Below are 23559 nucleotides of genomic sequence, written 5' to 3'. Positions count from 1 at the left end.
AGCCACCCAGGTGCCCCAAGGCTTTGAGAATTTAAATGAGATATGAACCACGTGCACAAGTTGCAATCTAATCCCTGAACTATATACGTGCAGGACAAAGTGGTACAGCAAAAGCTTGTATGAATTAACTGAGACTTAAACCACTGCCCACAAAGGTGTGAAGAACTTAGGTCAGAGTCTAAATGGGTTGATTACCTGCTAAAGCAAAACCATCAATATTCTCCTAAGGATTATAAAAAGCTCAGACAGAACCCATATAATATTACATTGACAATGTTCAGAATACAATCTGAAATTACTTGACAACTAAAAAAAAAAAAAAAAAGGAAGATGTAATCAATTTTTAAGGGAAAAACAACTGATAGATGCCAACCTGAAGATCACCTAAATGGTGAAACTACCAAAGACTTTAAAGGAGCCACTATAGGGCACCCAGGTGACTCAGTCGGTTAAGTGTCCAACTCTTGATTTCAGTTCAGGTCATGATCTCACAGTTCATGGGATTGAGACCCGCCCATGTCGGGCTCTGCACTGACAGCACAGAGCCTGCTTGGCACTCTCTCTCTCTCTCCTTCACACTCCCTAACCCCCACTCACGTGCACACACTCTCTCTCAAAATAAACAAACTTTAAAAAAGAAAATAAAAAACAAAGGAGCTATTATAACTATGCTCCATGAGGTAAAGGAAAACACATTTGAAATGAATGAAAAGACAGAAATCTCAGTAGAGCAATAGAAATTAACAACAACAAAACACTCCCATTTGGAAACTTTAGAACAGAAAAATACATTATCCAAAATTATTTAAAAACTTTTCATTGGATGGGTCCGATAGAATGTAGATAACAAAGCAAAGTGAAGATAGATCAAAAGCAATTACCCAAACTAAAGAACAAAGAAAAGATTGAAAAAAAATGAACATTTTCCAGATCTTTAGGATAATATCAAAGAGCCAAGGATTAGAATTCTACAAACCCATCACTAAACAAATAAATGAAGTTAACAAGGTACACAGATCAAGGTTAATATACAGTATCAATTGTATTCTTTTATACCACTGGCAATTGGAAAATAAAATTTACAAAACTTCCATTTATATTATCACCATGGGGCACGTGCATGGCTCTGTTGGGTACACATCTGGCTTCAGCTCAGGTCATGATCTCACAGTTTGTGAGTTTGAGTCCTGTGTCAGGCTCTGTGCTGACAGCTCAGAGCCTAGAGCTTGCTTCAGATTCTGTGTCTCCCTCTCTCTCTGCCCCACCCATGCTTATGCTCTGTGTCTCTCAAAAATGAATACACATTAAAAATAAATTTATATTATCACCAAAAATCATAAAATACATAGGAATAAATCTAGCAAAAGATGACCAGGACCTGTACACTAAAAACTACAAAACCTTGCTGAAGAAAATTGAAGACTTAAATAAATGGAAAGATACAGCATACTCATGGATTAAAAACTCATTATTTTTAATTTTTTTAATGTTTATTTATTTTGAGAAAGTGAGAGTGAGAGAGAATCCCAAGCAGGCTCTGGAATGTTGGTGCAGAGCCCATCCTGGGGCTTGATCTCATGAACCATGAGATCATGACCTGAGCCAAAGTCAAGAGTCAGATGCTTAAATGACTGAGCCACCCAGGCACCCAAAAACTCATTATTTTTAAAATGGCAGTATACTTGTGCAAACTATATTCCATTTGATACCAATAACAATTTAAGCAGGGTTTTTATTTCATTTTTGTTTTGTAGAAATTGACAAACTGATTCTAAAATGTATGTGACAATGCAAAGAATCTAGACCAATCAAAGGAATTAAGAAGGAGAATGAGAAAAGCAAAGTTGGAAGTCTTGCCTTACCTGATTTCAATACTATAAAGCTACAAAAACCAAGACAGTTTGGTATTAAAAAAGGCATACAGATAAATGCAACAACAGAATCCAGAAATAGATACATACATGTATCAATTGTTTGGTTGAGTGTGTGTTTACAAAAGTGTCAATTCATAGGGGAAAGTTATTTCAACAAATAATTACAACTTTTTATGTTTTATTTTATATTTGGGAGACAGAGAGAAACAGAGCACGAGCAGGGGAGGGTCAGAGAGAGAGACACACACACACAGAATCTGAAGCAGGCTCCAGGCTCTGAGCTGTCAGCACATAGTGCAATGGGGGGCTTAAACTCATGAACCACGAGATCATGACCTGAGCCAAAGTCGGACACCTAACCGACTGAGCCACCAGGCACTCCTCAACAATAGTTATAGATCAACTGGATATCTGTTTGGAAAAATTGAACATCTATTCTTACTTCACATCATACCCAAAAATTAACTCAAAAGAAGGTCAATGGCCTATGTGTAAACCTAAAATCATAAAACTTCTAGAAGAAAAACTTTGCAACCGTGGATTAAAAAAAATTTCCTAGATGAGACACCAAAACCACAAACCATAAAAGAAAAGATAGAAAATTGGACTTGATAAAAGTGTAAAACTTTTGTTTTCATAAGGCGCCATTAAGAAAGTGAAAAGGCAAGCCACAGACTGGGAGAAAACATTCACAACATTTATCAAAGGACTTGTACATGGTACTTATAAACAACTCTTACAATTCCATATGAAGACCAATCACCCAGTTTTTTAAATGGACTATTTGAGCAGACAACTAACCGAAGATATATAGAGATGGCCAATAAGCACATGAAAAGATACTCACCATCATTAGTTATTAGGGAAATTCAAATTAAAACCACAATGAGTTACCATTATACATCCACTGGAGTGGCTGAAATGAAAACGACTGAGCATGTCAAACAATAGCAAGGATGTGGAGTAAACAAAACTCTCCTACCTTCCTGGTAGGAATGTAAAATGGTACAATCAGTTTGGAATATATTTTTGTAATTTCTTAAAAAGTTAAAAATATACCTGCCACAAGACTAAGACATTCTACTCCTGCACATTTAACCAAAAGGAACAAAGACGTCTTTTCCCACAAAGACCAGTACGTGAATGTTCTTGACAGCTTTTTTTTTTATAATAGCCCCAAACTGGAAATAACCCAAATGTCCATCAACAAGTAAATAGGATAACCAAACTGTCATGTATCTACACAAAGGAATACAACCCAGCAATAAAAAAGGAATGATCTATTGAGGCATAAAATAGCATGGAAGAATCCAAAAATCATTATGTGAAATGAAAAATTCAGGCAAAAAAAGAGTACACTACATTCAAAGTAATCATTAGTGACAGAAAGCAAATCAGTGGTTGCCTGGGGAAAGGTGTGGAGGGAGAGACGGGTTAGAAAACGTATAGAGGCAACTTCTGAGAATGATGGAAATGTTTGTTGCATTGATTGTAGTGGTTACATGGGTGTATACATATGTCAAAACGGTTCAAATTGTGCAGTTCAGATATGTGCGTTGTACTGGACTTCAATTGCATCTCAATAAACTTGTACCAAAAATAAGAGGGGGGAGGGAAAATCCAACTTATTGACAAAGGCAACAAGTAGTTAGTCCATTGCTTCCAGCCATATGGTGAACTGGATAACCTAATCATCTCACTGCAAAACAGTTAGAAATGATTGATAAATTATTAACAAATATCCTGTGTATTAACTTCACTAAAAAGAAAGACACCCAAGTTTAGTCTACTCTGAAAGAGTTGGGAGAGAGGTTGCTGGTGCCTTAAGCAAGGGGCCTTGGTTTAGACAGGCGCTCAGGGACAGGAAGTTGGCTTGGATTTTGGACTGAGACTTCCCCATAATCCTGAAAGCAATGAAGGGCTACACCCTCAGTAAAAGGTTGGTCCAGGAAAACATTCTACTTGCTAGCCCAGGATGAAAATGAGGAAGCTCTTCTGCCTTGGAAAAGGTCTTCTCTGAGAACATGCCTATCCTCATGTGGGCTCAGGGTTTGAATACATACTACCTCCACAGTCAGGTAAACCAAAGTAAAGAAATTAATCTAAAAGGTAGCCCAGGGGGCGCCTGGCCAGCTCAGTGGAAAAAGTATGTGACTCTTGATCTCAGGGTTGTGAATTCAAGCCCCACACTGAGTGTAGAGATTACTAAAAATAAATAAATAAATAAACAAACTTTTAAAAATCTTTTAAATTAAAAAAATAAAATGTGGCCCAGGCTGAAAATGTCCCTGAAGCACCTGACGGGAAAGAAACACAAAACTTCCATGTATGGTAAAATCTTGAATCAAGCCTCACAGGATGCACCCAATAATACCCCACTGGAAGTGAGCTCACAATACAAAATAACAAAATACACTAGAAACATAGAAAGGCAGTGTGTGTGCAAAGGTATAGCACTTGGGTTAACACTTTTGTTGCTAAAGAGTAGAATTTTTCTAAGCAGAGCAAACAAGTAGGCCATAAAATCTCGTGCCTTTTTTCTCAGTGAGGACACACTTAGAACCCCACTAAAAAGAATTAGGAAATATATCTACTATACAGGTCCATGAAATGAAGGAAGCAAGTTACAGAATAATATATAATACATATAGCTTGAGACTTCTTTTTGAAGAAAAAATATAAAGATTATATATTTCTATGTGCATATAATATAGAAATATATATACCAAACTTGCTGGAGTAGGATTTGAGGAGGATTAACAGAGAATTTAAACACCTGTGCTTTGTTCAGATATTATTTTTTCTCTTTTGAAAATGAGCATTTGTAATTTATTTCAATAAAGGAAAATAAAGAGATTTTTGTGTGTGTGACAACAATGGCAACTATTTTCGTCACTGAAACAGACAAAACCCAATTTTCCAAGCGCAGTGCAACTGCTGGGTACAGAGAAGTCAAGCAGTAGATAGAGGAGGACAAACCCAGGGTTCTTTGAAAATCCTGTTTTTCACGCTTCTCTTCGTTTGGCGTTCTGTCACCTAAAATGTAATTATTCAGAGGCTGGTTTTCAGAAAGCGTCTCCTTCCGAGAATAATGCTCATTGAGAACAACTTGGAAATGATTCAAAAACTGACTGCAGGTCACAGTTGCCTTACACGATAAACTTTATAGCCTCCCCCCAAAGAGATGGGATCACAGCATTAGAAAAGATGGTGAGATCATCTCCTTGCTTGTGCTTGGCTTAAATTAATCAGATAGTCAAAGAAATTCTAGTCTAAGCAGAATGATTGGCTGCATATAAAAACATATGAATACTAAAAGACTAACAACATTTTGAAGAATTGAGTTGTCTGAGATGTCTTGCTAAAAAAAAAAAAGTCTTGTTTAAAAAAAAGATATCTTACCTTTATAAGCCATGGAGAATCACTTGCTATGTTCCAAAGTTAAAAACCTTCTTAGAGATAAAAGGCATATAAAATATTTCCAAGACAAAATTTAAAAATCGAATAGTTAAGGAATTTTGGTCACATTGAAATTTAGTATCTGACATAATTCTAAACATAAGAATTATGAGATCGAGCTGATTCTAGTTTCCTGTTCACAAAATCATCCTCCGATTGGCCAAATTTGGGACATGTTGAGCATCAAAAATAAACAGTAACTATGATTGCAAGATACCAAGTGAATAAAAATCTAGGAGTCCATTGTGATATTCATAAAAGAAAAAGGGAATGTTATAGCATGCTAGCTAATAAAGCTAGAGGGAAAGTTCTCTAGAAAACCATCATTTGGAATCCCTAAGGCAACAACTGGTTCAGGCAAGGATCAGCAGTATCAGCTAAATCCATCAAGTGGAAGGTTGTGAAGAATATCCATATAATATGGAAGAATCACCCACAAATACTAACCACTTGCAAAGAGGAAAAATACCTTTATAATGGAGAAATCTCTGCTCACCAACTTAATCAAGGGAATCACTCTTAAATTCAGTAATAGTACAGCAACCTGATATTGTTTCCCACTATGAAGCAATGAAAACACACAAGATCACTAGTGAAATCCTCTTGCCAAGAATGTTTAACCTGAATCCAATCAAGCTTTACTGGGTTCATGGGAAATAGAGGGACTAGATGTTAAAAGACAGCATCAGGAAACACCCAAATCCAGAATGTGGGCCCTTCTGCAAGACAACTGTCCTGACTTTAATAGCCCAATGTCATTTTTAAGAAAGGAGGGGAGACTATTCTAGGCTAAAAAGACTAGAGATCTAAAACCAAATGCAATATACTGACTGAATCCTGGCTGGGACAAAAGGGAGGAAGCTGCTGTTAAAAAATTCTGAAACAAATTGGAAAATTTGAATAGAGATTAAATATTCGATGATATTAAGAATTATTATCAGTTTTCCTTGTGTGATCATGATGTAGTTATATACAAAAGAGTCTCCTTATTCTTAGGAAATACATGCTTAAGTTTTTAGATGAAATATCACAATGCCTGAAATTTACTTTAAAATAATGCAGTAGCATGGTGGAAGGAGGATTGCCAAAATCTGTCTTTGATCTTTAAAATCAGCAATATGGTTTAACCTAATATATACAGAGTTAAAGCAGTATAGCAAAACGTTAGCAACTGCTGAATTACTACACAGGTGTTCACTGTGCTATCATTTCCACTTCTCCATGTTGGAAATTTTTTTGTACTAAAAAGTTGGGGGATGGGTGAAATTCTCAAAAATTATCTTCCTTAGAAAACATCTACCAAATTTACTTCAAATTTTGAAGAAGTATCTTAACTAGTTTTTTTTTTTAATGGGTATTTATTTTTATGGAGAGAGAACAGGGGAGCAGGACAGAGGGAGAGGAGAGAGAGAGAGAGAGAGAGAGAGAGAGGGAGAGAGGGAGAGAGGGAGAGAGAGAGAGGGAGAGGAAGAGAGGGAGAGGGGGAGAGGGAGAGACGGAGAGAGAGGGGGAGGGAGAGGGGGAGGGGGAGGGGGAGAGGGAGAGGGAGAGAGAGAGGGAGAGAGAGAGAGAGAGAGAGAGAGAGAATCCCAAGCACGCTCCACAATCAGCTCAGAGCCCAATGCACTTGATCTTGGGACCAGGAAATAACCACCTGAGCCAGTCAGTTAAGCCACCCTGGCGCCCCTACCTTAACTATTCTAAAGAAGTGGTTTGCTTTCCCTCATTTATTTACTCACCATTCATTCGAAGACTACACCTAAAACCTGCTTTAATTATTGCAAATATTCTAATGCTAGAATAGAAACAGAAATACCAAAATCATCAGCACAAGATTTAGATGCGTAACTGGTTTTATACCCAAATAAGAAACTTAACAGCAGTAAAACAAATTGTTTATTACAGCATAAAATGCGTTATATTAAATTTACACAATGATATATAAAAACACATACTGTTTATATCAAACAGTAATTTAACATCAATAGAAATATAAAAAACACTTACTACTCATGCACAAAACATGCATATATTGGTATAAAAAAAACAGCTTTACACAATACTGTTTACCAAAAAAAATTTTTTTTTAAAAAAAGCCCTTCCAGACAGGGTCAGTGGTCCAATCTGGACTGGATTGCACTAATATGTTCGGGCCAATGTTCAGGTGGCACAGTGTTCAGTGAGCAATTCTGGGCTTGGAGTCGCACTCAAAGGTTATGTCATTAGAAGTGAATTTTTCTGTACCCAAGGACCAAAATGTTATCCCAAAGGCAAGACCTTCCAGGAAGAAATGGCTGGATCTGCTGCAACTCAGAGAGGAGGAGAAAGGCATCAAAATGTTGGCTAATCGGCCCTAAAAGGGTAACTGTAACCAGGGCCTAGGCACCAAGTGCGGCAAAAGTTTTAGTGAATCCTTTTAAGGTTATTACCAGCCTCCCTTATCCAGGTCACCAGCTCTGGATCTAGGGTCTGGTCTTCGAGTTCTGAGTCCAGTTAACCAAACAGTTCTGGGAAGAAAACAGAATGGGGATACAGCTAAGAAAGGGAGACGATATAAAAAATTCCGGAAAACAATGACTGTCCGTCGTACCTACTTCACACACTTGTATGTGATGCCTCTCAACCGGAAAACTCTCGTGGAGACACTGCCCTAAAGACCCAAGAAGCAAATGTATGTCCTAAATTCCATCCACCTGACCTTCAGGTCAAAAGTAATCTGAATCTCATCCCAGTAAGACTTGAGCATCGAAACCTGCGCCTTCACCGATGCTCAGAGTATTTCAAATAAAAATCACCTGCTACCACAAAACTCGTTCACTACCACCACCAGCAAAACTCAGTATTTACTCCTAACCAGCAAAACATTCTTTACCTTCCATTAAAGGCACTAGTGTCCCTACATGATGAAGACGAGACATAATTTACCTCAACAAAAGGAAAAGCATTCCAGGGAACTGTCACACAGAAAAAGAAGCTGCCACCTTGCTCCTGGGTAACTAGACAACAGCCCATCCTCCCCCCCCGCCCCCCCCCCCCCCAATGATGTCCCTCAAACGGTCGTCATCAGTTTCAGGGAGCCGGACCGAAAGCGGAGGATCTTCTTCTTGAGGTTATGGGAAGCCTTGATTTTGACAAAGGTTTTCGTGGGGTTGCCGTGGAGGTCTGGGCCTGCGACCGCCTGGATGGGGAGAGTCTGCACGAACTGGGACCAGATGAGGCCCCCGCTCTCCTCGGAGTCACTGGAGCTCGTGCTGTCGCCCGCGAACTCCCCCTCGCTCACGCTGGACTCGCTGTCCCCGAAGCAGTTGGTAGTGTAGTTGCTGCGCTCGTCCTCGCTGGTGTCCAGCACGGTGGAGTGGAAGAGCGACTCGCACTCGGCCGAGTACTCCGAGTCGCTGGCCACGTAAGCGTAGGGGCTGGCGTAGGGCAGCGGCACGGCGGCGGGGTACAGCCCCACGTGCTCGCGCCGGCCGCGCCGCGACCGCCGCAGGGCCTCTTCCAGGGACACCTCCGCGGCCGAGCGCCAGCGCCGCGAGTCGGTTCGCTTGTGCTTGGGCTTGGCCACCAGCGCCTCCCGGCCGTGGCCGTGCGCCCTGGCCGCCCCCGCCCTGTGGCCCCCAGCCAGCGGCCGGCTGGGGAGGCCCGCCTCGGGCTGGCCGCCCCCGCCCTTCCTGCCCCGCGACGAGGCCTTCCTGAGCTTCTTATTTGTATCCACGTCGTCGGGGAACCGGCACTTCTTGCCGGCCGCGCGGCTCTTCTCCCTCACGGCGGGCAGCGCGCCGTCCGGCCCGTGGAGGGCCTGGGCCCGGTGCTTCGGGCCGCAGCCCCGCGGCCCGGCCGCCGTCCGGGCGCCGCGATGGGGCCGGCCGCCGGGCTGCGGGCCCGGGCCCGACTGCGCCTTCACGGGGGGCGCTTCCTCCAGGCTCTGCGAAGAGGAGCCCTCGCTCTTGAAATCCAGCGCGGGCCGCTCCTCCACCGCGAAAGCCGCGGCCAGCAGCGCCGCGGGGGCGACAGGGGGCGCTGCCGGAGGGGCGGGCAGCAGGCCGCCTTTCTGGGACACCTTTTTCAGCGGCTGCCCAGCTTTGTTCTCCTGCGGCGGGGCCGGGCCCCTCCCAGGGCTCTCCTTCGGAGAGGCAGCGAGGACCTGAATGCTGTCTCTGGGGGAGTCCCCCGTCACAGCGGCGGGCCCCCGAGCGTGTTCCTGCGAAGCTGGCTTGGCATTCTTGGGCAGATGCTTACTCGGAAGTTCAGTGGCAGCGCCCTCCGGCGGGGACAACCTCTTGCTTTCCAGTGGTTCTGCCTTTGAGTCTTTGGACCACTGCTTCGGCGGGGAGAACGTCCCACTGTCCAAAGAAGGGCCTCCGCCAGGGGGCAAAAGCACCTGTTTAGGATTCTTAAGGTTCCCGCTGTTAGCCTGTAAGACGCCCCCGGTCACTCTGACACAAACGCTCCCGTTCCTCAGAAGCCCCTTCGTGGGGTCAGCGTTCACACTGGTTCTTGGTTTGTTGGTCCTTACGGGGTGTGTTTTTTTCTGGACCAGGCTCAGAATGTAGCCGTCCATTTTCTTACTGGACGAAGGATGGGGAGCAGACCACAAACTGCTTGGAGATGGTAAGGAAGTGGCTGTCTTGATGGCGTCCGGCTCAGATCCATCACAGATGTCACCGGCATGGTTACCAAGCCTCTCCTCTTCCCTCAGAGGGTTGCCCGTCAGGCAAAGGAGAAACATGGGGCTCTGCACGGCCACGGCGTGAAGCGGACTGGGATAGCGATACACATCGTTCCCGTTTTTAGACACCAGATCACACTGGTACTTGGGATGCACATCTGCAATGACACCAAGGGAATTAAATTGTGATGTAGAGGGGGAACGGCAAACCGCCCCTGAGGCCTGGTCTTCGCAGCGGCCTTCTTTGTATTCCAGCCGTCCTATGAGATCTGAAAAACATTTAAAGGATACACTCTGAAGAACTGAATCGGTCAGCACCAGCTTGACTCAGGCCAATTTCTACGAAAACACACTCACTGGGGGAGAGACAGAATGGTAAAGAATCAACAACTATTCCTACAAGCTGTTCTAGGTTTTTTTTTTTTGTCTTGTTTTGTTTTTTAATGTTTGTTTATTTTTGAGAGAGAGAGAGCGGGGGAGGGGCAGAGAGAAAGGGAGACAGAATCGGAAACCGGTTCCAGGCTCCAGGCTGTCAGCACAGAGCCCAACGCAGGGTTCCAAGTCACGAACCATGACGTCATGACCTGAGCCAAAGTCAGAGGCTTAACTGACTGAGCCACCCAGGCGCCCCTTTTTTAAAAAGAATTTTTTTAATGTTTATTTATTTTTGAGAGACAGAGAGAGCAATCTGCTCTACAGCCCATACTATTGGATGAGGGAAACAAATATTTAACAAAGATATTTGTAACAAGATATGATACATCCTCCATCCTCCGAGGGAAAAATATTCAGCCATTAAAAATCCTTTCAAACTATTGAATAATACGGGGATATGCTTTAAAGGTTAGTGAAAAGCATGATATAATACCAGACTATGATTACAATTTTAGCCAGACTATATATGTGAAGAAAGAAAGTATGAGATGAAGCACCCCAAGATGCCAATACCACTGCAGTGTAGTGAGAAAGCAAGTGAGATTTACTTTCTTCTTCGTTTTCTATTTTCTAAATTTTCAGTAAGTATGCACTGCATTTATAACTAGGAAAAAAAAAACCCTTATTTTTTGAGTCATTCTTTCTCTGGGCCCTCTGTGTTCTATTCCTGGTTTCCTTTTGAAATACTGCAGATAAACTGTACTTTCTCTGAGCTTTCTCCTCATATTCTCTCTTTTTTATTTTTTAGGCTCCATTCTTAATGACATATGTTCCAGTATAACAGTCAGTTGAAAGGTCAAAGAAACTGATCAAATTTCACTGGAGAGTAACCAAATGTATAATAATCACTTTATATTTTTAAGAATGACACTAAAAAATAAGGCAATATTTTTTAATTTTTTTTTTTTACATTTATTTATTTTTGAGACACAGAGAGACAGAGCACAAGTGGGAAGGCGCAGACAGAAAAGGAGACAGAATCTGAAGCAGGCTCCAGGCTCTGAGCTGTCAGAACAGAGCCCGACGTGGGGCTTGAACTCACAAACTATGAGATCATGACCTGAGCCGAAGTTGGACGCTCAATCAACCGAGCCATCCAGGCGCCCCAATAAGGCAATATCTTTAACTGGGAAGGAATTCTTGATACGGTTTTAAGAGATTGAGCCGTTGTATTAATGAATAAATTTTCACATCTCAAAAATGTAAATGCCAAAATACAATGAAATCAAGCTTTCTTGCTGAATTAAATGATTTTGATGTCTTTCCTTGGTGACTGTTGTAAATATCAAATCCCTTTAATGAACTTAGAGAAAATCAAAGTTTTTATCACTACTTAAGATATCCTATATTATATTTATTCACTCAAATATTGAAAACTTACTATGTGCCGGATTCTATGTAAATTATTTAAGTTAAGGGAAAGCTCCATGACCTTCAATGATAATTAGAAGTCCTGGGGAAAAATACAGTCTGGACCCAGTAATGATACGATTCATTTGTAAAGCAAAGATTATTATAATATAAAATGTGCTGTGTCCCTACCCCCCACCTCCACTCCCAATAGCTTACGGCAACAAGGAGAAGAAACCTTTCTAGCTAATATCGTCGCTCATCTTTCCTCCTGTACTACCATATACTCGCCCTACTTAAAGCATTGCCCTACATTTACCCACACTTTACTATTCTGTCCCTTTTCCCAACTTACAGTTAAGGAACAAGACAGACATCTCAGTCTCCAAGGCCCAGTACAACTGTCTCAATTATGTGAAGATGTGGCATTTGGGAGATCAGGAGTCTGTCTTCAAAGAAAACCTATACCAAACGCCTTTAATGGGTTTTAAAGTTTCCCTCTGAAACCAGATCTGCAGAGTGAAGGGGAGCAATTACCAATGAACTTGAGGGCTAGACACTCTAGATAACACAGATGTGTGCTTCCCCAAATGATTGCTGCTGACAGCACAGTGTACAAACTCAAAGACACCAGCCACTTAGCAGCCTCAGTTGTTTGGCGTTATGTTTGCATTGCTTGGATCTCAAAAGTTCAGCCTTAGGCCCAAGTGGAGAACACAGACAAACCAAGAGTGCAGTGACTTGTGCTATAGCACCTACAGCTCTCCATATCCTCTCTGCTCTTCTGAGGAATCACAGTAAAGCAAAACTAAGAAAGGAGTCCCAAGTTTCAGCAACAATTCTGCCATTCAGAAAATGAGGAGCCCCTGGAGAACTGTTTTATAAAACCAAATTCCTCCTCTGTTCAATGAGAAGGTTGAACACAGAAATTTCTGAATTCCTAGTGTGGTGGGAAAACATGGACCTGACAACTGGTCCTGAGCTTGAATCCTGCCTCTGCCACTTGCTAGTATATTAACCTTAAACAATGAACCTGTTAATTAACCTAACTAGACCTCATTTTTCTGACATACAAACGGGAGCTAACAAGACTTGCACACCCTGCAGAACTACTGGGAGGATTCAAAGGAGATAAATATATGCAGAGCATCCAGTACGTGTTTGACACATAGTGGAAATGCAGAAACTTCCAATACCGACAATAGCATGACTCTCTCCTGAGGTCACTCCAAGGATAGCCCAAAGTGGAAACAATGGCACATGGCCTACGGGAATCTCATCCCACCCACCTCCTAAAAGAAAAGACAAGCTGCCATCACGCAAGACTTTCTGGAGAATGTGGAGGGACCACTGCTCCCTGAAGTGCCAAGCAGCCTGACAGACATATTTAACTTACTGTAAGCTTTAGCTTTAAATGATTATAAAAAAAGAGATCCAAAGTGGCTTTCCAAAGAAATACAAACAAGTCAAACTCACAGCAAAGGCTCACAAACAGAGCTCAAAACCTATAATATTGGGACAGGATTTCTAAAGAGAAGCTGTCTTGCTACCATCACAATATAAAGCTATGTCATGAAACGTAGCAAGTTGATGAACTTCTCTGACCTTTTGTTTTTCTGTCAGTAGAAGGGGTTAAAGCTAGATAACCGTTAAGGGCCTTTCACCTTTTCCAGCTAAAAATGTCTATCAATTCTAAAAAGTCTTACCTGCAGATTTGGGGCAACCATCTGAGATAGTCAAGGTTGCCTCCAAGGGGCTGCAAAAGCAGGTGCTGGAATGACAACTGGATAAACACTCACTGAAGACCGAGTTAGAGGAATTGGAAAGGGATCCTGAAGCCCCATCACTCAGTTCATAAAACCCTACAAATAAAAACACCATTTGGAATTAAGATCATGTCAAGCAATAGCATACATTTGTGTTTAAAAGGAAAAGGGTTAATCATCTAGAAAAGGTAGGAAGGGGACACTTTGGTGGGGTGGGGAGCGATTCTGGTTCACTGGATTTAGTGTGAATTTCAAGTTTTATTTCAAGTAATCCTTAGGAAAAGGCAAAGAGCCCATATCTATGGATACATTTCAAAGCTACTCTCACCCTCAAACTGACCTGCCTTTTTGACCCCACCTTTAAAGATGTGCAAGGAAAGAGACTTAGATCTGTCAAAGCCCCAACTTTATCATAAATGTTTCAGAAAGAATAATTTGAAGAAAAAAATCTATTTAAGGAGCCAAATGGCTTAAAAGAAGAAGAAGAAGAAGAAGAAGAAGAAGAAAAAAAACTTTTGAAGTGGTCTCAGGAAGTTGAAGTGTGACTAATTTTCTAGCCCAGTTCTGACTTTCTCAAGTTTCAAAGGAGGACTGCTCTTCCAGAAATTTGAATAGAAGCTTTTATTTTTAAACTCAGGAGACTCCAGTCAGATCAATCTCATTATTAAAAATTTGGTCATCTGGTTTTATTTCCCTCTCATACAACTGAATGGCAGACTGCTTTTTTTTATTCTCTCTGCACTAGAAACAAACTCCATTGCCTTTTGCAGGTGTGGGAAAGTTAAACAGTGGAATGAAGTAGAACTCAAGTGCAGAATTCTGTCCTAGTGTCACACACTCACCTGAGCTGGGCCGACTGTCTGTCTCCAGGTGCTCTTCGGATGTCTTTTCTACATCCAGTCTCAGGTCACTTATCTGCTTGTCAAGTTCTTGCAACTGATTCAACAAACCAGCATCTCTTCTCCTCAAACAATTCTGATTGGGGGGGGGGGGGGCAGAAATGAACACATTTTGGTGACAAAGAATCAGAAAGTCTGCTCTAAGTACTCAAATTGCCATTTGGAAAGTTCACTAAATCTTCCAAAACCAAAACTTTTACTGGATGACCTGACATTAAACAAACAAACAAACACACAAAAAAAAAAAAACACAAAAAACAAAACAAAACAAAAAAAAGTTCAAGAATATGTCCTATGTTTCATTTCACTTTCTCACATTTTGCAGTGCTATAAAGTTTCTTCATAAAAACAGGACTTGCTTTTTGTTTCAACTTATACAAACTCACTTTGTATAGGTTAAGGATAAGAAAACACAATGAGGTTCTTTTAAATCCTCTATGTACACCCAATTTCTTGCAAACCAGTGCTTCACAGCAGACTCTTTAATTTGAAGTCAGAGTGTAACAGATTCCCTACAATACACTATACCCTTACTTAGGTGAGGTTTTCTGGCCAAATGTCCTGCAGAGTTTTGTCTTCTCTTAGTTGCTTTGTGGGGTTTAATCAGTCTTAGGGCCTTTGAAAGCGAGAAACGAATACTAATAGCCAGTGCCAAGTATAATGTGAGCTAGCAAAATCCAAAACCCTCAAGGGAAGGTCCATCAAGATTTGAACTCAACTCAGGTTTCCAAAGATGACAGATCTGCAGTGCTAACTCACACTGCCACCTAGTGCTTCCTATTGCTGGAAAAGCAAAAGGACTAAAAAGGCATCTGGTTCAAATCGCGAATGCCGAGTCTACAAATGAAAACAGTACCACAAACACTGACTGGACTGAAATTCTCCTGACATGCTGCCTTGCTCCCCTCCAGGGGACAACAGGAATGTGCCACTCACAATCTTGAGATTCGTGAAGACAAAAAGGGGCTATTGTAAAAGACAATGCACAAAAATGTCAATGACAAGGCATCACCAGCAAGAATGGAGTCAAACCAATGTTACATGCACATCTGGTCGGCGACCAAAGAAAAGGTAAAATGCCAAACAGGTATTGTACAAAGCAGGATACATCCTTGAAAAACAGATGTAACAGGAGTATCTATTCCTCCTGTCTGTCCTTTGATTTAAAAAGCTTGTAGGCAAAAACCTTATATGCCTTTTGACTACAATGAGTTTCTTCAGGAGAAATGAACCACAGTAAAAGTCCTGTGATGCTGAGAGACAGAGAGGGAGAGACTGGAGAGAGAAATTATCTGAAAAGAGATAATACAAGAAACCCTTTGACAAATAACCACACGGCATCACTATGTTCGCTGTTGTAGGAGGAGGGACATTATCTAGCATGCGTCTAGTTTCAGACAGTATCACATGGCCAAAAAAAGATTTTTTTTTTCCTCTGTTTTTAAAACTACATTTTTGAGGTCACCGTAACAAAGCTGCCGCCATTATTCTGAGGCGGGGTCAAAAGCTGTTCATCAATACATTAAGCGCCAAAGTTCTTTTCCTTCCCCATTAACGAAGATGGCACAGGATGGCTGGCTGAGACGCTGACGGAAATCCAGTAAGATAAACGCTGTCTTAAGAGCAGGTTCTCTCTTCTTCCCCCTTCCACCACCAGTCACATAAAATATGAGGGGACGGGGCACTTTCCCCAGCCAAATTTCTATCATTTGCATCTGCGTTAGCTACTTCATACAAAGGGCTTCTATATGAAATTAAGCAGCAGCCCGGGCAAAAGCTGGCATGCGGGGGAGAGCCCTGGGAGTGGCAGGGCGCCCTACGTGAGCTTCCGCGTAATCGTAAAATTCTGCATTGGACAGTTAACCTCGCCACAAGCCCCCTCCTCGGCTTTTGTCCCTTCTCGGCGGGAGGACACGAAGCTAAGACCTCCAAAAGATAGGGTATTTTAAAGGAGGGTTTGCAAACATTCGGGGATTGCATTCGAACGTTGCATTGCGTTCGTCGTGTTGCATTCGTCGAAGTGGAGAGATTTGAAGGTTACAACCAGGCGACTCCAAGAATCCCGAAGGCAGAGCGGGAGGGGAGGGCTGCCACCCCTCCCGGCAATCCGCGCGGGGTCGCCAGCCCCTCACCTGACACAAAGCGGGGACACGCCAGGAACGCGTGGGCGACGGCGGCCCACGCGCCGCGCGCGCCCACGCAGGAATGGGGGTCCCGGAACGTGGAGCGTCTCGCCGGCCAGAGGCGCCCTCACGCCCACCCCCAGGCCACCTGCCCGAACCCCAGTCCCCGTACAGGGACAGCCGTGCCCCTTCCTCCAGGCACCGCTTACCAACTGCTTCCGCAGCAGCAAGATATTCTCTTCCAATAACTTCTCCTCCAGGCGGCTGCGCTGCGCCGCCTCCCCCGGCAGCTCCCCAGCGCGGGGCGCAGCGCTCCCCGCGCCCCCGGCGCCACGCAGGGCACCCCGGACCAGCAGCTCCTGGCGCTGGCGCAGGTACTCCAGCTCCGCCAGCCCGGCCAGCGTGGCCTCCTGCCGCTCCCGGGTGCGCTGCCGCTCCGTGTCCGCCTCGCCCTTCTCCCGCCAGCGCCCCTCGGGCTCCGCCGCGCGCGGCTCGCCCCGGGCCGGCGCCTGCGGCTCCAGCTCCCTCGCGGTCCCGGCCGCACTCGGCTTCATGGCCCCCACCCCTGCAGGAGCGCCCGTCACCGCAGCCGGGCCGCCCGGGCGGAGGAGCGGGCGCTAGGGCTGCGGTCGGGGGCTCATGCCGCCCCCGAGTCGGGGCGCAGCGACGGGGCGACAGCCAGAAGCGCCCGGGACCCGCTCGCGGCCGCGGGCTGCAGCCGTCCGGGCCCGGGCGGCGCCGTCCGCTGTTGCCGCGCGTCCCTCGCCGCGGCCCCGCAGCTGATAACGCCCTGCTCGGCGCTACGTCACGCGCGGCGGCCCGGCAAACCCCCGCCTGGCGCCCGCCTCCCCGCGCCGGCCCCTCCGCTCCGAGGCCCGCTCCCCCAGGCTTCCCCCTCTCCTGTCAGGGACGCCGCTGGCGCTCAGCGCCGGCCTCCTCCTCGCTACGCCCTCCCCGCTCCTCCCTCTCTCCTCCCCCGCTCTTCCCGCGGGCCTCCTCGCCCCCTTTTCGGGTTTACTGCACCCAATTTTTTGCCTCGCTCCTTATTGGTTCTTTTCCCCTCGCACAAAGCAAGGGGCGAGCGCCTCGAGCCCCAGCATCCTGTTACAGTCGGCCTCGCAGGCAGGGTCGCGAAGGGACGCGGCAGTTGGGCTCCCCAGAGAACTTTCTGAAACTCGACCGAGTTGCAGCACACAATCTTAACCCTTTCCCCCCACGTCCACTGTTCACATCCACTCACACCGATTTCGCTTTCTTTCACCTTGCCGAGCAAGGTACTGAGAGTGCATTCAAAGACCATTTCTTTGGCTCCGCTCTGTAAAGACAGGCAATGCCCAAAGCACAGTGCGATGTCGTTCTAAAACTGTCTCAGTCTTAGTTTTGTTGCTGTTTTATCTTTTCACGAAAGGCATATAAAATTAGGCAGGAGGATGTCGCTGTAAAGCCAGGGGTTGCATCCATTCTTTCACAAGCCTGGGGTTTCATGTGTGTGTGTGTGCGCGCGCGCGCCTGCGCGCTTTGGTTTTTGTTTGGGCTTTTTATTGTTGTTATTTGCTATCTTGGGCAAACACAAGAGCTCAGACTCCGAAATCAGGCTGTCTGAATGTGAATCCTGTTCCAGCCTTGACTAGCTGTGCAAACAAGTTACTTCGCCTCTCTATGCCTCTCTTTCCCCAACCGTAAAATGGAGCTACTAACAGAACCTGCCTGTTCTAAGAATTACATTATATAAGTAATATACTGTTATAAGTATAAGTAATGTACATTACTGTTATAAGTAATATACATTATATAATATGTATTTGTGGGGCGGGGTGAGCGTGTGCGTTTACCACGTGGCAAGCTCGTAGATAGTAAGGATTATATGAGTTGTGGCTTCTCCCACCCCCCCACCCCCCCCACTCCAGAGAGACCTATAAACTTTCCCCCTGAAGTAGCATTTGTGGTATGGTCACCTCTGTCCCTCTTGGAACACTGGTCACGGGGAATTTCAGTGGGATAGAGAGGTCTGGAAATGCCACTAGCTGGCTTGTCTATGGAAAAGCAACGTATCTGTTTTAAAAAGCAATACATCAAAAAGCCTCATAAATTAAATCCAACAAGTTACAATCTGCTGAAGTTCAGGCAAAGTGCTGTGTGAAGGAATGCATCCTATATCATTATGTCAGACTCGACCACCGCTGCCCAGCTGCCCCTTCTACCCTGTGTGGTCTAACCCTCCCTCCAAGATCAGTTCACTTCCCTCTTCTGCACTCTGGTTAATTGCATGAATATCTGATTCTTACCAAATGCTATTTGTTTGGTTATTTATCTGGGTGTGTACATACATATCTACGTATGTAGGGTTTTATGTGTATTTCTTCTCTCCAATTATGTTATAAAAATTGCCTGAAGGCAGAGACTGTTTTAATACCCTCTTAGTATTACTGTACTCAAAACAGTGCCTTGCAAGGATCCAACTTTGAGTTCTCTAGAGACTCAAAAAAATGGAGGTTGATTGTCAATTGTTTCTACCTTAACGTACTATCTAAATTAATAGCACCCATTTAATCTCTGCGACAAGTAGAATGAACTCAATACTTACTAAAAACAAAACAAAACAAAAATACAAAAGTTCCCTTGCCACCCTCCACTGACCTCTCCATTGCTGTCCCTCACAGACATAAAAGAAACTATAACTACAACCATGATTCATAATTAACAAGGTTGTTTATCAGGTCTAAAAACAGAATTCTGTTCAAGTGTTCATCAGCATACAAAATCACTTCTATTCAGGTCACCTCTTCTTTATGCCAACTGTGTGCCAAACACTTTTCTCGGTAACACAGGAACTAATTTTCTTCCATAACTTCAGTGAGGCGCTGAGGAATAATGACAGATCCTGCATGCCAAAGGCCACTCACCCACGTCCTCATCATTGTCTCATTCTATTAATTTCTAAGCAAGCTTCCTGCTTTCTAGCTCTGAATTAGATTCCTTTTGGCTGGGTGGAGTCTATTATTGTGGCCTGGGTTATGTCACACATCGACAACTATATTTATATAGTTGAGGGGGGAGAAAAGCTGAAACATGTTTTACACCCTACTAATAAATCTTGCTGGAGCAGACAGACAAGTCACTGTGTCTCGGAACCTCCACCCCATCCCACCCCCTCCCCACCAAATGCCACTTGGAGCTGGCTCATTAGTCCCAAGCAAACCATTTGCCATAACAGCTTGTACATCTCCATGAAAAAGTGTTCCCAGCAAGTTTAAGTATTAAAACTAATGTATTCAAATGGTTCCACCAGTAAAATGGTCACAAATAGGAAAAAGAGGTTATGCTTTCCAAAGTATCCATTACACATTAATAAATAATGCTGTTCATTCACATGCCAATTAAAACAAACTTGGGCCGTCAAGTGAAATTAGAAGCAAGGAGCTCAATGCTGTAGCTCTTTGTTTGTGTAGGTTGTTTTGTTTTGGTTTTTTTCTGAAAACTCCCAACGTCATCAGATTAAGTGTGACTAGCTGGGTTGCCCCTATTCTCTTCTTAACAGCCAAATTTTCTCCTCTCCAGTCTAGGCCTGGCTTTTCCTTCCTCTTTGATTCTTTGTTTTGGTGGCAGGTATTCCGGAGGCAGTTGAAGGTAATCACCCACTGCTCACAGCTCCCTTCTGCTGCCAGAAGGATCTCACTTCCTCCTACTGTTTTGATTTTTCTTTCTCTACTTTTTAAAGCAGGTGCTGGGTGCTTCTTCCTCCACGGATGCTACTTTGTTATCTCCTTTCTAGTATTGGTCAGCCCTAGTTAGTTCTTTTGCTTCCACGCCCCACCCAAGCCTCCGTTTCTCAGAAAAGCTGTTAGTCCCCAGTCTGAGAGTGTGGCACTCAAGATGGAGTGGATCTGCCACCTGGGGCACCTGGGGGGTAAGATTAAAGTTGCTAACATGGAAAAGTCTTGACTCAATATGTCGTAGTTGGGTAGTTTATGCTTCAACATATTTCCTGGGCACAGCCAGGAAGAGTCCCTCAGATCACACAGTCTGACCCTTTGCCCTTGGGCAGAACCCTCCCACCAGCACCCCCACCAAAGTCTCAGAATCCTACAAATGCCTTCTCCACCAGTGAACATTCTACTGCAGCCGGGAAAAATAAGGAGCATCAATTGCACGTTTTGCTCTCCAGCAAAGCAACAAAATGATGCCTTGCAGCTTTTATGGCCAAACAAACACAAATGATGTAATTGGGAAAAGCTGTCTCCAAATAGGAGGGAGAAAAATAAAGGGCAATCCTTTGAGTTGGGGTGATGACCACCATTCGAGGGTCTGGGATCAAAGCTCCAGCCAGACATCAAAGCCCATTTGAGTCTAATGCCAAAAGAGCCACAGTGAATTAAACTTCATATATAAACTAATTATAGCTTGACCCCACAATCAGTCTTCAGTGAGCACATAGGGGAAAGAAAGCAGACATTGAAACAAAGGATCAAGAAAAAGGAAAAGTTGGTAGCAAAACTGGGCAACATCATGGCCCTGACTACTTTAAAACTCTTTTGAGGGCAGGGGGGAATCAGGGAATGGTGGTGGAAAGAGCAAACTTGTGACAATGCGGGTCTTGTTTGCAAGCCCATGAAACAGCTCTTTCCACCCTCACTGACTCGTGCACAACCACACACTTCATTACTCCTGGAAGAAAAGGTTATCTGTTAACTGTTTTAGCGTCGTTATAAAGGTTCCCTGTCGCCGGGTTTCTGTTGAAGAAGCACTGGATGATTCCATGAAGTTTGAGGGTGAGTTCTTCAGGAAGCTCAGCTTCCTGATACAGCACACCCTAAGTTGCAGACTCTCACTGTGGGGGTAACGTGCATCCCCCGACGGTCTGCATCACTGATGTCTCCACCAACCTCAGAGTTCAGTCCCTTAGCTCTGACATTTACAGATGGAAGTTGGTGTGTACCAAGAGTGCAAACACCCTAGAACATGGCCTTTACTAACACCGTGAAACTACTTCATTCCCAGGCAAAATTTAAAGGTGTTTCAGAGACAAGTAGTCACTTGAAACAATTCTGGTCAGTGGGTTTTGCCCTTACTCTGCTGTAGTGGGACTGATCCCTAATTCAGTGAAATTCTCCACCTCATGAACTCAAACTATTACACATGTAATTTGATAACCCACAGAACATTTTCAATCGTATTTATTTGTAGATGAGCATTAGTGATTTCTTAATTAAAGTAACAAAATCTAATTATAGCCTGAGTCGCTTTCATGAGAGAAAGACATTTTAAAGCAGGCGCTCCTATAAGATAAAAACAAATACATGCCATTATCCTTGCCTTACACCTCTTGGAGTAATCATTCATTTATTCAACAGATATGTATTTCTAATACATGACAGGCACTGGCAATACAGTTGTGAACAGATCAGACATAATTCCTGCCTTCATGAAGTTTATGGTCTAGGATTTTAACTGGCACTAATTAAATAATTATATACATATATGTATGATATATATTCAAATATATACATATTTCTACATATATTTTCAAATACCTGTATTTCTAAATATATTTCCAAATTTATATACAATTCCAAATTGTGAAACTACCACTGAATCAGCAAAATAATGTTTTCAAAGCAGATATATGCTGTAATTATATCTAAAAAGTCATACTCAAGTAAAATCACAAAAAAATTATGGCATTTATAAAAAATGTTTTTTACAGGGAAAGGGATCTTATATTTTACTTTTTATTGTCTTAAAAAAAATGTACTCCCCTAAAAGCTATACTTAAAATGTCTATAGGGAGGGCACCTGGGTAGCTTAGTTGAACGTCCGACTCTTGATTTTGGTTCAGGTCATGATCCCAAGGTCTTGGGATCAAGCCTCGTATTGGGCTCATGGAGCCTGCTCAAGATTCTCTCTGGAGTGCCTGGGTGGCTCAGTCAGTTAAGCTTCCGACATCGGCTCAGGTCATGATCTCATTGTTCCTGAACTCGAGCCCCACGTCGGGCTCTGTGCAGATGGCTCAGAGCCTGGAGCCTGTTCAGACTCTGTGTCTCCCTCTCTCTCTGCCCCTCCCCTGCTTGCATTCTGTCTCTTTCTCAAAAATAAAATAAAAACATTTTTAAAAAAAGATTCTCTCTCTCTTTCCCCCTGCCCTTCTCATGCTCACTCTCTCTCTCTCTAAAAAAAAAAAGTCTATAAGGAGATACTTGCTGTATAGCAAAATTCAATATTTCCACCTAAATATCATTCATTGAAAGGTAGTAACTAGTATGTACAAATAAACTTCAAGATAATGAATTACAAATCGACTACCTTTTCCTCAGAACAATCTCAGAAAGGCGAAAGAGAAAGCATGACTCCAACCCATAGTATTATGAGCAATTTCCAGTGTGGTTTCCGGATCATTTCCACACCAGCAAAGAGAAATGACTGAGGAGCAGCAGAGCTCTAGGTTACTAACATGAAAGCAGAGGCTTTTGCTTTAGGAAAGAGACAACTGGTCCAGTTCCTTCGTTCCCTTGGCTCCTATGAACCTAGCCTCTCTGAGGCCAGGCAGAAACCGAACCAGAACTCAAAACGAGCTTCCACACTGAGTTCTGGGCCCATGTTTCCCCCCAACACCCACAAAGCGGCTTTAATTAAGATCCCTCAGGGCCGAGGGATCCCTGTGGAAAAGCCCAGAATGCCATTATCACCCTGTGAGAGGCTGAAAGCTCTCACTGCGGGCTGAGGCTTAGGTGGCCCCACGGGGAGCCTGCTTCCTCTAATCCCATTGCACCTTTGCAGCCGCAGCGTGTGAAGAGTCGCACATCTACTTCAAACAGAAGTTGGGCCTTGGGTATGTTTGGGCTGAGGGGAAGGCTGGGGGTTGAGAAGAGCGTCAGATTCAAAGAGAAGTCAGCTGGGATGACAGGCAGTGGCTGTATGCGGCTCCAGCCCCCAGAGACTGAAGCGGCTGATAGGAGGGCTGGGGGCTCCATTTCCATCTCTCTCTGC

The 23559-nt window shown here is 43.8% G+C and overlaps 1 protein-coding gene across 3 annotated transcripts; it reads right to left on the bottom strand.

The window, feature by feature from the left end:
• Window positions 1-7211: 7211 nt before the first annotated feature.
• On the bottom strand, window positions 7212-17466 carry DACT1 (dishevelled binding antagonist of beta catenin 1). Of its 3 annotated transcripts, none has more exons than XM_058739187.1 (4): window positions 16785-17465; window positions 14396-14528; window positions 13494-13649; window positions 7212-10271 (listed from the first exon to the last, which is right to left on the bottom strand). In XM_058739187.1, the coding sequence occupies exons 1-4, from the start codon at window positions 17127-17129 to the stop codon at window positions 8383-8385; spliced, it is 2523 nt and encodes an 840-aa protein (XP_058595170.1). In that variant the 5' UTR covers window positions 17130-17465; the 3' UTR covers window positions 7212-8382. The 3 variants fall into 3 exon arrangements, with proteins under 3 accessions (XP_058595170.1, XP_058595171.1, XP_058595172.1); XM_058739188.1 differs by having other exon boundaries at window positions 7212-10160; XM_058739189.1 differs by lacking the exon at window positions 13494-13649 and having other exon boundaries at window positions 7212-10160; window positions 16785-17466.
• Window positions 17467-23559: the final 6093 nt, after the last annotated feature.

Source organism: Neofelis nebulosa, chromosome 7 (assembly GCF_028018385.1).
Source record: "Neofelis nebulosa isolate mNeoNeb1 chromosome 7, mNeoNeb1.pri, whole genome shotgun sequence".
Classification (NCBI taxonomy): domain Eukaryota; kingdom Metazoa; phylum Chordata; class Mammalia; order Carnivora; family Felidae; genus Neofelis; species Neofelis nebulosa.
The sequence above is the reverse complement of the archived record's forward strand: the minus strand, read 5'-3'. Positions and strand labels throughout refer to the sequence as shown.